Source organism: Martes martes (genome assembly GCF_963455335.1).
Source record: "Martes martes genome assembly, chromosome: 7".
NCBI classification, from domain to species: domain Eukaryota; kingdom Metazoa; phylum Chordata; class Mammalia; order Carnivora; family Mustelidae; genus Martes; species Martes martes.
This window is the reverse complement of record NC_137894.1, coordinates 103680096-103692848: the sequence shown is the minus strand read 5'-3', so window position 1 is coordinate 103692848 and position 12753 is coordinate 103680096. Positions and strand designations below refer to the sequence as shown.

At 42.0% G+C, this 12753-nt stretch overlaps 1 protein-coding gene across 2 annotated transcripts in view; it reads left to right on the top strand.

The window, feature by feature from the left end:
* ARMH4 (armadillo like helical domain containing 4) overlaps positions 1–1108 on the top strand; it is a 108616-nt gene extending 107508 nt beyond the window's left edge. The window contains exon 7 of one of the 2 annotated variants that reach the window (XM_080809205.1): positions 226–1108. In XM_080809205.1, coding sequence (XP_080665331.1) covers positions 226–294 — 69 coding nt within the window. In that variant the 3' untranslated portion in view covers positions 295–1108. The remainder of the gene's footprint in view (positions 1–225) is intronic. The other variant, XM_080809204.1, reaches the window with a different exon arrangement.
* The last annotated feature ends 11645 nt before the right edge of the window (positions 1109–12753 follow it).

Below are 12753 nucleotides of genomic sequence, written 5' to 3'. Positions count from 1 at the left end.
CCACAACAGCAAAACCTCAGCCGTTTCAGAACACGCATTGCTTTGCCGATTTGCTTAATAAAGCAAACGGGGCTTAATGAGGCAGGAACGGCATTGACACGCCCAGTGGTTTGCCTTAGCCGCTGCTGCCGCTGCCTGTGGTGGGATGCCTTTTCAAGGGGCCTGCTTTTCAGTTTTGCTCTGCAGCAGAAAGGGCTTAACCCTCCTCTGTTTCTCTTTCTCCAGCAGAGAGAATTCAACAGCATGCAAGACCGAGTCATGCTCTTAGCCGACAGCTCTGAAGATGAGTTTTGAATCAGACGGGAGTTTCCTTGGGATATTCACCTGTCTTATTATTTTATTGTTTATTTTGGGGACAAAAGAAGAAAGGCAGCCTGCCACATCACGGCTGTCAGGCCACCGGGCTCGTTTTCTGCCGGGCAGTAGTAGATTTCTCTTGTTCTGAGCTGCAAAGGCATATGCTGTAGCCTTACTGTAATAGGACCGTGTTTGTTTTTCTTCTGTAGTGAATTTTCCAGAACCATAGGCTACCACTCATCAATATGCAGCACACATGTGGTTCACTAGGAGTTGCTAGGTAAATATTTTGTATTTTTCCAAAGGGCCTTTTCCTTGGTTTACCTGCACTAAGCATAAAGATTATTGTTGCCAAGGCATACGCTGACTCTGAAATCGAAATCCTAACAGAGAATAGCTCGTGATGACTGCGTTGGGCCCACTGGAGGCTGGAGGCTTCTGGGCCACGGTACATCTTACATTTGCATCAAAACAAGCAGCAAGTTGGAACGAAACCTTCTTTGTCCAGAAGATCTCTCGGTGCATTAGGGTTATGTGTAGATTTGTATCTATCTTGCATTCTATGCTCTGGTCTCCCAGTTTTATTATTTTGCATCTTCTATCTTATTCTCATTCACGGCAGGAAAAAAAATGCACCAGAAATAACACAAATGGACTCTTGGTCTTACTGTAAACTTACTTTCTTGATAGTGTAATTGACTCTGACAAACGTATCAATAGATGCTTACATGTTTATCACTAAGAGGTGTTCTTTTTGTGTATCATTTGACTTTGCAAGAAGAAATAAGCAAGAAATCAAGAAGAAGATGAGGTAGGTAAGCTCTCAGAGCATTCCTGTCTACCATTCACTATTGTGAATTATCCAGAGCCTTGCTTTGCTACTTCTGGGGTCTTAGCCATGGAATGATGGAGCCACCATTGGTCCTTAGTTGGCTTTAATGGGAAGACGGACGTTCTGTGGTATATATGGCCTCATTGGCCAGAGTCCCAGCCTTTCTCAGGGCATCCCGTTTTGGGGGATGTTGGCCTACACTAGATCATTTCTCATTTCTTTTGGAATGAAAGTCCTTGCCCTATCTTTTGAATATGGGTATTTGAGTTGAACTTTTAGGTAAAGACTTGGCTCATTTCATAGAAGACTAAAGATTCCTGGTAATCCTGTCCTTAGAGCTTGACCCGTGGAGAACTCGTTCACATCCCTTGGAGCCTGATCTACTGTATTGGAGGTGAGCTGCACAGTCATTCCTCAAAGCTACTGTATGGGGTAGGACATATATATATTTTTTTCTTCCATTTGGCTGGAGACAGAACTGAAGGAGAGAAGGGAAATGATTATCCAAAAGTATCCCTAGGATCATTGAGGACAAGAACCCTCTTGGACTCAAAGCCGTGTATCCCTATCATCAATTCAGTGCCCTTCCCCATACTTTTCAGGAAGCATTGACATTTCAGAGTCCTTTCAAACCAAGATTCTAAGGAAATACAGAAGACACTTGAACAACATGGGACTGTGCTGCACGGGTCCACTTCTGTGTGGATTTTTTTCAAGATAGTACGGTAGTGTAAACGGGTTTTCTCTTCTTGTGATTTTCTTAGCATTTTCTTTTCTCTAGCTGACTGATTATAAGAACACAGTATATAAAACATATTACATATGAGGTATATGTTCATTGGCTGTTTATGTTACCAGTAAAGCTTCTGGTCAATGGTAGGCTCTTGGTAGAGTTTTTGGGGAGTCAAAATTTATACATGGATTTTCAGCTGTGCAGGGGTTTGACACCCTGAACCCCTGTGTTGTTCAAGAGTCAGCTATAGTTGGTTGGCTAAGGACCATTTCACATGAATTTCTGTCTTTGTTAAATGAACGATGCCTTACTAACTTCCCTTGTACACAAGTTCTTTCCTCTCCTACCTCACGATTTCCTTCGCAGCCACATAAATTTAAGTATCATCTCTAGAGAACTAAGAGAGAAACCTTTCTGGAATCCATTCTTGAATGATAGCTGGCTTACAAGAATGTTTTCATCAATTAATTTTTTTTTTTTTTTTTTTTTTTTGCTAAGAGATGTAAGCAAATGTGTGAAATTGGTCAAGAGAAGTGAGAGGCTCTGTACAATCAAATGGAAGTAACAATTGATAAATAAGCTCAAGGTCAAGTTTGAAAAATAAAATTCAGAACCATGACACTCAGAAGTAATTTCTAATTTCATGAGCAGAGACATTCTGCTATTGCATAGGGTATGTTCATCTTTTCTTAGAGCAGCCCCTTGCTGTAAGTGTTCCTAAGGTTAGGGGAGGTGGGCATGATATGGTGTTACTGTTTCTGTATTCTCGATAAGCTATTTATATCAAACCCACAATAGGCCATTTCATTCAGCAACACATGGGTGGTGGGCGACGCCAGTGGCTCTTAATGCCTCGGGCTACTCATAGTCTGCAGTTTTAACTAGATCATGCCTAAGCGGTTGAACTTTCAAACTGTAGGGTGATAAAGTCACAAATAATGGACACATATTTTCACTTATTCCAGAAGGCTATGGGGATAACATGCGTGTGCCTTTAGGCCTCAACAGAAATGTCTGTGTAATCCTTTTTTGGGACAGGTGACTGTTACAAGAAAAGGAGATGACTTAGATCACAGTGGATTTCTGTACAAACCCATTTCAACACTGGGTTGGTAGAGGTCCCATGGATGTGTTTATTTTGGCCGTTTTCCTCCCTGCCTTGGATGAACTTGGCTGAAGTTATTGAGAGGATCAGAAAAGGTCGTCATGTTCAAAACAAAACCCAAGATTAGGGGTGTTGCTCCTGAGAAGATGCTGGCTAGTGAGTGGTTATACTGTAGTCCAATTAAAAGTAGGAAGTCAGGCAGCAGTAGGTTTACCTAAAATAAGTGATTTATCTGCTTCTATTTGCACATTGAAAATAAAAAGGCAACTCTTGATTCTAACAGCTAAGCTTAAGCCATTTAGCAGCAAAACAAGGAAAGCTGTCTGGCAGGGGTGCTGTAAGCTGCAGACTTCAGTGGCTAACAACTTCCCTTCTGAACCGTATTTACCCCCTCACACCTGCACATGCCCCAGTGCAGGGGCAGGGACTGTGTCTTATTCTTAGAGGGGGAGGCAGTGTTTCCCAGACTTTGGCTGCTAAGAGCCATACTTGGGCAACACACAGATTCCAAGGCCCTGCCCTAGACCCACTGAGTCAGAATCTCCAGGGAGGAGTTTGGGATTCTTATACCCAGGAGTTAGGTGCCCTCCCGGGTCTACTCTCTATCTAGAGAACAGCTTCCTTATTAAAAAGACAAGGGAGAACAGGTCCCCCTGGGGAAGAAACCCTTTCCCTAGTCAGTGATCCAATAAATCACACCTGCCAATGTGGAGAAAGGAAAACAAAATGAAAGAGTAAAGGGTAGAAGGTTCTAGAAAGAAAATAGAATGCTGGGTCAGAAAGAAAAGGGTTCCTCCGGTGTCCCTGATGCCTTTTTCTCTAATCAGAAGGTAGTACTTTTCTTTTAAACCCATTCAGATTTTCCTCTCCTGTAAGTTGCTTCTTTCAGTAGCTGCTGGCTTAATTTATATGCAATATTTGGAGTTAATTAGTATCCCAGGGAAACAGATTTCCTTAGCAATGCTTTAGCCTTGGCTTCAGCTCATAAACTGCCTCAGATATAGTCTTCCAGAAACATTTCTTAAAGTACCTGCATCTCACATTGGTCAACAGTGTTGTGGGGAAATTTTAAAGCACCGTCTTAGAACATGTTTAAAGTAGTTTTAGCATCGTCAATCAAAGCTTATTCTTTATTTCATTTTTTTTTTTAAGCTAAGACCTTAAAGTCAAATGTTACAGAGATACCAGAAAATGAGATAGAGCAACATAGAATATTCTGAATGTCTGGTGCTTCTCTCCACACTCCTCCAGATACCTCCTTCATGTGGCTATCCAGATGAAACCCCTTATTTGGGATCATACATACCACTTGGGGAGAGAAGTCTCAGATCATCCACAGACATCATGATTTCTGTGGATATGAATGATCAGTGTTTCTATCAGCTGCCAAAAAGCAGCTTTGGGGAGTCAGGTATGTTGTCTGGTACAAGTTTTTAGCTGTGTGGCCTTTTGGCAAGATAGGCTTTGTTATGACTACAGGGAAATCTGTTGGAAAAGAAGTCTCTACTTTGTAGGGTAGGTGAAGGTATGGTTGTGAGGGAAGAAGTGTGAGTAGAAGAAGATGGAAGAAAAATCTTGATGCAATGCAGATATAAACGGCACAAAACACTGGAATGAGCTAGATGAGGCTTACTGGCCCGATGCAGGCCTAGTGGACTGATGCCTGGAAAAATGATAAAGGAGAATCAAGGAGAAAAAGACAAATGAGGCAGGCCATTCATGGGGGAAAGGGCCCTGAATCTAAATTTGTTTTCATCCTTTCCCTCAAAGGAAGTTCTACACCAGGTAGAATGGACACGAGTGGGAGGGGATTGAAGCCTGAGATCGATGAGACTAAAGGAGCTTGGTTAAAACCTTAAGCTCAGTTAAATATCTCTCTTAATTACACAGAGTTCAAATAACTGAATATAAATCTCTAGGAATAGGAAATCATTTGAAAACAAAATAATAGTGCTGACCTAATAAAAGCTCCTTATTTGTACGTTTAGCGTCCCCCAGAAGACGCAGACCTTTCTGGGGTCTGTTTGCTCTGCTAATGATCAATTTTGGCAGTCAATGTAGCTGGAAACAATTCTGTTGCTTAAGTTCTACCTGAGACAAAAGTCAGCATTTACTTTGGAAGCCACTGTTAGCTATACAAATGCATTGTAATTACCCTCTTTTGGGTAATCGATGCATCTAATTTCCTATTAATTAGCTTAAATTTCTGCTGTGTGGATGTAGGATAAAGGAGAGGAAAGAAGGAGGAAGAAAGAAAGAAGAAAGAAATTTCCTCCAGGAAAGAGCAGCAAAACTACAAAGAGACCAAGCCTATGCTCCTTTGTTCTAGTATGCTTAAAAACACAAAACAAAATTGGGGTTTAAAAAACAAAAAACCCTCTCAAATCTTCCATTTATTAAAGCAAAGATCTTTCTCAAGAAGCGACAGGAGCAATAATACAAATAATGACCACTCATAATTTGTAATAGACTGTATACATGCTCATTCTAAGACTGCATTCTCCAGATCTGAAGTTCAAGATTGATTTTGTTGAGAGGTATAACCTTTTGTGCGATAAGGATGGAGGAACTGAGAAGGAGTAGAAACAGAAGAATTGACTAAAGGGAGAAAATCCTTTTTTTTTTTTTTTTTTCCTTCTCGGAGTTTCTAGGTACGGGAACAGGGTACATACAAGCAGAATGGAAGGCTAATGGAGTGCTCACTTGGGTTCTTTTATTACCTTGAGGTGGCCATTTACCCTTGAGGTGGTTTTTCAAAGACTGAACCTGGTATTGGGTTAGGACCCTGGGGCTTTTATTAACAGTGTACTATGCATCTCCATCTTTTTTTCCTAATTCGCAGCAAAATAAAGGAGGGGGACCAATAACATTTGAAACATTTCTCCAGTTTTATTTTATTTTATTTTATTTTTTTAAAGATTTTATTTATTTATTTGTCAGAGAGAGAGAGAGAGAGCGAGAGCGAGCACTGGCAGACAGAGGCAGAGGGAGAAGCAGGCTTCCTGCCGAGCAAGGAGCCCGATGTGGGACTCGATCCCAGGACGCTGGGATCATGACCTGAGCCGAAGGCAGCTGCTTAACCAACTGAGCCACCCAGGCGTCCCCATTTCTCCAGTTTTATGCCTCACAGCATAGCCATGGAGTTCACATGGTTGCCAATGTCTTCACGATTAAACAGACTAAAATATACATGTAGGAAAGTATAAGTTGTCCTCCAGAAACAGAAAGATGTTTGGATACCAGATGATTCAAGCCCTTTATCTTCCAAAAAGGAATTTTGGTACAAAATCTCCAGTGATCAGTTTTCCCCATTTCCTTCTTTGTGTAAGAGATAAGGGAAAGGAGAAGAAATCTGTAATGGTACTACAATTGCATGGTTCCATCCCCAAAGGTCTGTGTCAAGGAGACAGAGGATGCTTAGAGAGTCTATGTTTGGCAAACCAAGAGCACTGTGATGTTATTGGTTTTTACTCAATGTCTTTGATGTATCTGGCAGTGTCTTAAGAGCTGGGGAAGCAAGGTGAGCAGTCCATGACCAGAAAGAGGTAATGGATGAGTGAGGGAGGAATAAATGGGCCTTTTTATAAAGGGGCAGGATGGGATCCAGAAAAGGAACATCTAACCCTTCCAGGATTGGCAAGGTTTCTCTAGAGCCAGAAGCATCACACCTGAAGCCAGGGGGCTGAGTTGGGTTTAGTGAGGTAAAGAGGGGAATGGAATGGGTCCTCCAGCCAGGGAACCTCATGTGCAGAAGCCAGCAGTGAGAGATCATGGAAAAGTCAACGGTGAGAGATCAAGGAGTTAAGTATGCCTGGAGTGCTGGGTATATTAGGGAGTTGAGGGTTGGAGTATGGGGGACACACGCAGTACAAAATATGAGGCTGATCCCAAAGAGTCTGCTTGGTTGTATCAAGGAATTAGGACTTTATTTTGAGGGCATTTAGAGGCATGGAAAGATCTTATGCTGGGAAGTGGTGTGATCAGGGCGGAGTGCATGGGAAGACTGGATTGGCAAGGTTAAAGTAGAGTCAGGGACACCAGCCAGGGACTGGTGAGAGGTGACTATGACCTGGACCAAGACTGCAGGAGTGAATGGAGGGGAGGATGGCTCTGAGAGGTGTTCAGAGCAGAGAAGGAGAAGAACCCGGGGGTTAGTTAGATGTGGAGATGAGGGAAAAGACAGTGGTTAAAGCTGACTGTGGTCATGGCACTTTTGAGGCTCTCCAGATGTCATGGTGTCTAGGGTCTTGCCTTCTGGAAGACTGACCCTGTGTTATCCCAGCATAGCCAGCCTGAAAGAAATTAACTTACATGGCTGCCAAAAAATTTGTAGGCCGCTTTAACTTTCCACATAGTATATGTAAGTTTGTGGTCATTCTGTGAAACTTTTAATAAGAGGTTCCAAAGACATAATTTTAAATTTAATAAAACTTAAAGAAAGACATCTTGGAAAACCCTCCAAATACCTTTTAGTGATTATATTACTTTGGTTGAGCCCTAGGTATGAATTACGATCTACGATCTGGCTGCCTCTCTTGCTTGGAAAAGATTAGTAGGTTTCTTATTTGTTGACATGGGAACTGAAGCTCTGGATCTTGGTTTTTTATTTATTTTTTTATTCATAAGAACCAACTTTATGCATTTTATGCCTATGGAAGGGCTTTCTATTTTTTACTTTTTATTTTTTTTCAGTTTTACTGAGATAGAGTTGACTTACAGCCCTGTGTAAGTTTCCGATGTATTTGGTTAAACACGTGTTGGGAAGTGATTACCCCAATAAGTTCAGTTAACAGCTGTCTCCTCACAGAGTCACCAAAAAATGTGTTCTCCTCGTGATGAGAACTTTTAGGGTCTTTGCAACTTCCAAGTACACCACACAACCGTGGTAACTGTAGTCATCCTGTGGAACATTACGTCTCTAGGACTTATTTACCTTATAACTGGAAGTTTGTACCCTTCGAGCACCTTCCTCCAGTTTTCCCACCCACACCAGCCCACTCCGTAGGATCTTGTTTTTCTTGAAAACAAGCCCAACAGTCCTCTTTGAAGGCTGCTCTGTGTGAGGATACATTGGGGGGTTGGGTGCAGCTTTGGAGCGAGGCAGGCTCCATCTCCTGGTGCTGAGAGGCTTCTGTGAACTTTTGACACTTGTCATGGGTGATCATCAAGTGGTTAATCTTCCTTAGCAGATGAAAAATAAAGCAAGTATTCCAGGGTTGCCATGTCAACCCAAGGCTGGATTCTGGAGGGCTCAGGGCAACAATGTAGGATTGAGGAAATGCAGAAAAGCATGAGAAAAAAAATAATGATCACTTCAGTCCCACTCCCCAGAGACAACCATGGGGAATATTTTGGGCTGAATATTTCCCGTCCTTTTCTCTGTGTGTTTATGATATGTTCTGTATACCTACTTTCATTTGTACACAAAAGCAGAATTATAATTTACATGCTATCTTGCTACCTCCCCAGAGCTACAGTTTTTCATGGCTGTTTAAAAGACGTAAAGAGGAGGGGCGTCTGGATGGCTCGGTTGGTTAAGTATCTGACTCTCGAGCTCAGCTCAGGTCTTGATGGCAGGATTGTGATTTCAAGCCCCGAGAGGAGCCTACTTAAGAAAAAAAAAAAAGAAGAAGAAGAAGAAAAAAGGAAAGGAAAAGAGCTTGTGAAAATCCCAAGATTGTATTTGAATGAATAAGCTGTTTTTTTCTTATTCAGATTTATTTGGTATTTGATTGTCTGTGACTGTCCATTTACCTTAAGACACTTATGTATGATGTAAATGAAACGAGAGTTGAAAAGGAAAACGTCTCTGTAAACACAGTGCCCATAGGCTAATGTCACATCTCTGCACTCTGAGGGATTGGAGAAGACCTTCCTCTCTTTGCCTTTGCTGCCAAAGCGAAGGTTGTGAGCTTTTATAATTAGAGGTAAGACTGAATTACCATGAGTGTAGATACTAGGTGGTAGTGTGAGAAATAACGGGAAGGAATACACTTGCTGTAATGACCTAAATTGACTACAGCGACCTGAATGGTTCAGTTCAATTCTCTTGAATTTAATTAGTGTTTTTGTGTCATTCATTATAGCGCACACGTGTTTTCTTTATTTGATTTCACTTGACTAAGGTTAAATGGGCAAATGTTCACTGTTATGCCCATTGTTTTCTTCTCTCTGTCATTGTTATAAAGAGAAATCTCAGCTTTTCACATTCCCTCTCCACGTCTTCCTAAAATTTTAGGTGCCTTTAAAAACAGTTAATGGAGCCTGGCCATCCATTTGACCAAGACCTTTATAAATGTCTCCACTAGCTCATACCCTCCAAATTTCTTGCACAGAGTAGGATATGAGATTAAATAAGGCACACAATAAAACCCCATGAACTTTATTCTAATAATATTTTCTTTGGTTATCAAAGTGGATTCGTGTTCATTAGGTATTACTAGATGAAAATAGAATGGCATAAGCACTTGGTGAACTTTGACTGAATCTTCACGAGGAAGACTGTTCACGCTCAAGGTCAGGAGTCAACCAAAAGCAGCTGGGAAAATGTCTTGCAAATAAATGAATTGAGGTCTTATTTTCTAATCTAAACCACAAGGGCCTTTTTTTTTTTTTTTAAGAATTTTATTTATTTACTTGACAGAGATCACAAGTAGGCAGAGACGCAGGCAGAGAGAGAGGAGGAAGCAGGCTCCCTGCTGAGCAGAGGACCCCCCCCCCTCCATGCGGAACTCGATCCCAGGACCCTGAGATCATGACCCGAGCCAAAGTCAGAGGCTTAACCCACTGAGCCACCCAGGCACCCCCACAAGGGTCTTTTTAAAGTTCAGTTCTGGTTTCTTATTAGATAGGTGAGTTTTATGCTATGAGAATAAAATGTGAACTAAAAAATGTGAGTGCAATTCACATTTATTTCTATTTATGGATAATAAAATCACGAACATTTACTGGGCTGTTGCTGTGGGATGAATGCTGTGCTCAATGCTTTACAAGGGAAAACTCACTGAATTCATACCAAAACTCAATGAGGTGTACACCCTCGGTCACCCGTGACTCTCCTGATGACAGAGCTCTCACTTGCAGCAAATCATGATCCTGACAACAGAAATATATAACAAGACCTATAATAACCATTGTGTTGATTATTTTTCCATGCTGCAGAAACTACACTGCACTTTGGCCATCATTTTGCCTCAATTTTTAAAGTATTCAATTTTTATATTAGCCCACAGTGAATATTGGCTTTGGGGTAGTGCCTGTCACTTTGGGCTGATGTAAAAAAATACCATAGACCGGTGGCTTAAATGGCAACATTCATTTCTCACAATTCTAGAGGCCGGGGAGTCCAAGATGCAGATGCCAGCCTGGTGGGTTCCGCTGAGAACCTTCTTTCTGGCCCACGGATGCCTGCCTTTTTGCTGTATCCTCTCCTGGTAATGAGCTCTAGTGTCTCTCCGTCTCCTTATAGGGATGCTAAGCCCATCATGGGTGCTCCACCTTTATGGCCTAATGGAAACCCAATTATTTCCTTAAGGCCCCACTTCCTAATAACCATCACACTGGGAGCAAGAGATTCAACATACACATTTTTGTATGTATGGACATGCATTCAGTCCATACAAGGTAGATGCTCCTTCTCCCAAGGGCTTCAAGGTGAGGAGCCCAGAAAGAAGAAGACTACATATTAAATTACATCCGGAAATCACTGAATGAATGCCTGGGGCCATATAAACACCTTGCTTCAGTAAGGCGTGTTCAACAGACAATCCAGTCATTCAAAATTGTTTGGAATTAGCGTCTGTCATTTATTGGAGAAATCGTTTGGAATTCTTGAGTTAGTAAAATCAGATTTATCGCAGTGATCTGAAATAATTGTATAGCTTGCAAATACATATGTTTGGTTCTGAAATAAAAACAGTATTTGTGATGTGAGACTTATGGAATGTCATGAGAGAATCTGTCCTATTAAAACAGCCACCACATTTTAAAAGTTGAGAATGTGCTATGTTCATATACTCTTGGTTTCTAGATCCACAAGGCTTTTGCCTATGGTTATGGTACTTGGCATTGCTTAACATGATTTTTCTAACTCAAAAGAGGATTATTGTTCTGATTGGACTTGTGCAATGCACTACTTTGTTAAATTAAGAATATTAAAATAAAATGGGGGCTCCTGGGTGGCTCAGATGGTTGAATGTCTGCCTTTGGCTCAGGTCATGATCTCCAGGTTCTGGGATTGAGCCCCACATCTGGCTCCTTGCTCAGCGGGGAGCCTCCTTCTCCCTCTCCCTCTATCCCTTCCCCTGCTCGTGCTCTCTCTCTCTCTCAAATGAAAAAAATAAAAAATATTAAAAAAAATAAATCAGCGTGGAGTAGGATCTATTCCTCAGTTAAAGAATTAGTAGGAGGTGGTTTCTTTGGGTCCATTTGCTTCAATAAAGACGAAGTACATTCTATCCAGAGACTTTTCTTCAGAGGGCAGTAGAAAAATACAAAAAAAAAAAAAAAAAAAAGAAAGAAAGAAAGAAAGAAAAGAAAATGAAGAAAAAACAAGTATGAAAACATAATTCTGGTGGGAATTTTTGTGTGTGTGTGCTTCTTAAAGTGTGTGTGTGTGTGTGTGTGTGAGAAAGAAAGAGCAAAGACCATAAAGACAATATCTTTATGATTTGAACTGGGACACATTTGAGAGCAAAAGGGGACACTTAATAATTATGATGGGGCAATTGGCAAAACAGGGATGCTCCTGGGCAAACTGGAACCTACGACCATCTTGGAGGGGCTGTATTGGACCCTCCTATGTCACTCCGGGTCCTAGTGTTTATGACAGCCCCTGCAGCAGCAGTCAGTTCTGCACAGGATTCCCCCAGGTTGTGAGGGTGCAGGCTGACAGTACCTCATATCTGGCACACATCGCCCACCTCTCTTCCTGCCGGGGTTTGCTTCTATGTCACGGTATGTGTTGCTGTGGGGCCTTGCCCTGCACTCACACGTGGACGACCTGGAAACTAATCCAGCCGGCCTTAGCCGACGGGGATGGAGACTGATGAGTGAAGTCTCCCACCGTTCATTGCTCATGTGGCTAAGTCTCAGATTCACTCACCAGGGCTCCTCAGAGTGTCTCTTAGGTTGGAGTGCTGGGTTGTCCACTGCGGTGTGCCTTGAGAACCCATCCTTGTATTCTTTATTCTTTTCCTATTTTGCTGCATGCAAGACTTTGTCTCAGGCTCTGCTTTTGGGAAACCCAGGCTGCAATAGCTGGGACTGGAATTTTGGAGTGTGATTCCTCCCCAGACAGAGATAATAAGGACCCTCTTATTGGTGGTAGTTGGAGTGATGATACCTGGCCAGCAGCATCTCAGTGACTAAGACTCTTACCTGTGGTGAATTGGGATGGGGTGCTAGCAGAAGGCAGAGTATCGGGTTGTGTGATAGCTGTGGTCCCTAAGCCCTATGGGAATTATGGTGGTTGTAAGGATTGAGTTGGCTGGTGTTTTTAGACTGCATTGGAAGCTTTGAAATAAGAAAATGAGGAAAATGATGGGGTCATGTCAGTCCATCATCAACACAAAGAATCTTGTGAAAGCCAGCAATGCCTCTATGATAGTGTTTTAGGAGAGTCATCTGTGTATTGGGCTGAAATTCTCATACCCAAGGTCACCCTCCAAGCAGGCAACCTAGACCAGCCAGGATGCTGGCCAAGGGTGGGAGCAATCCACATGGGAGATGGAGGAAGATATAACAACAGCGACCATTTTTGCAGAGATTATGGCTGACTGACAGCTT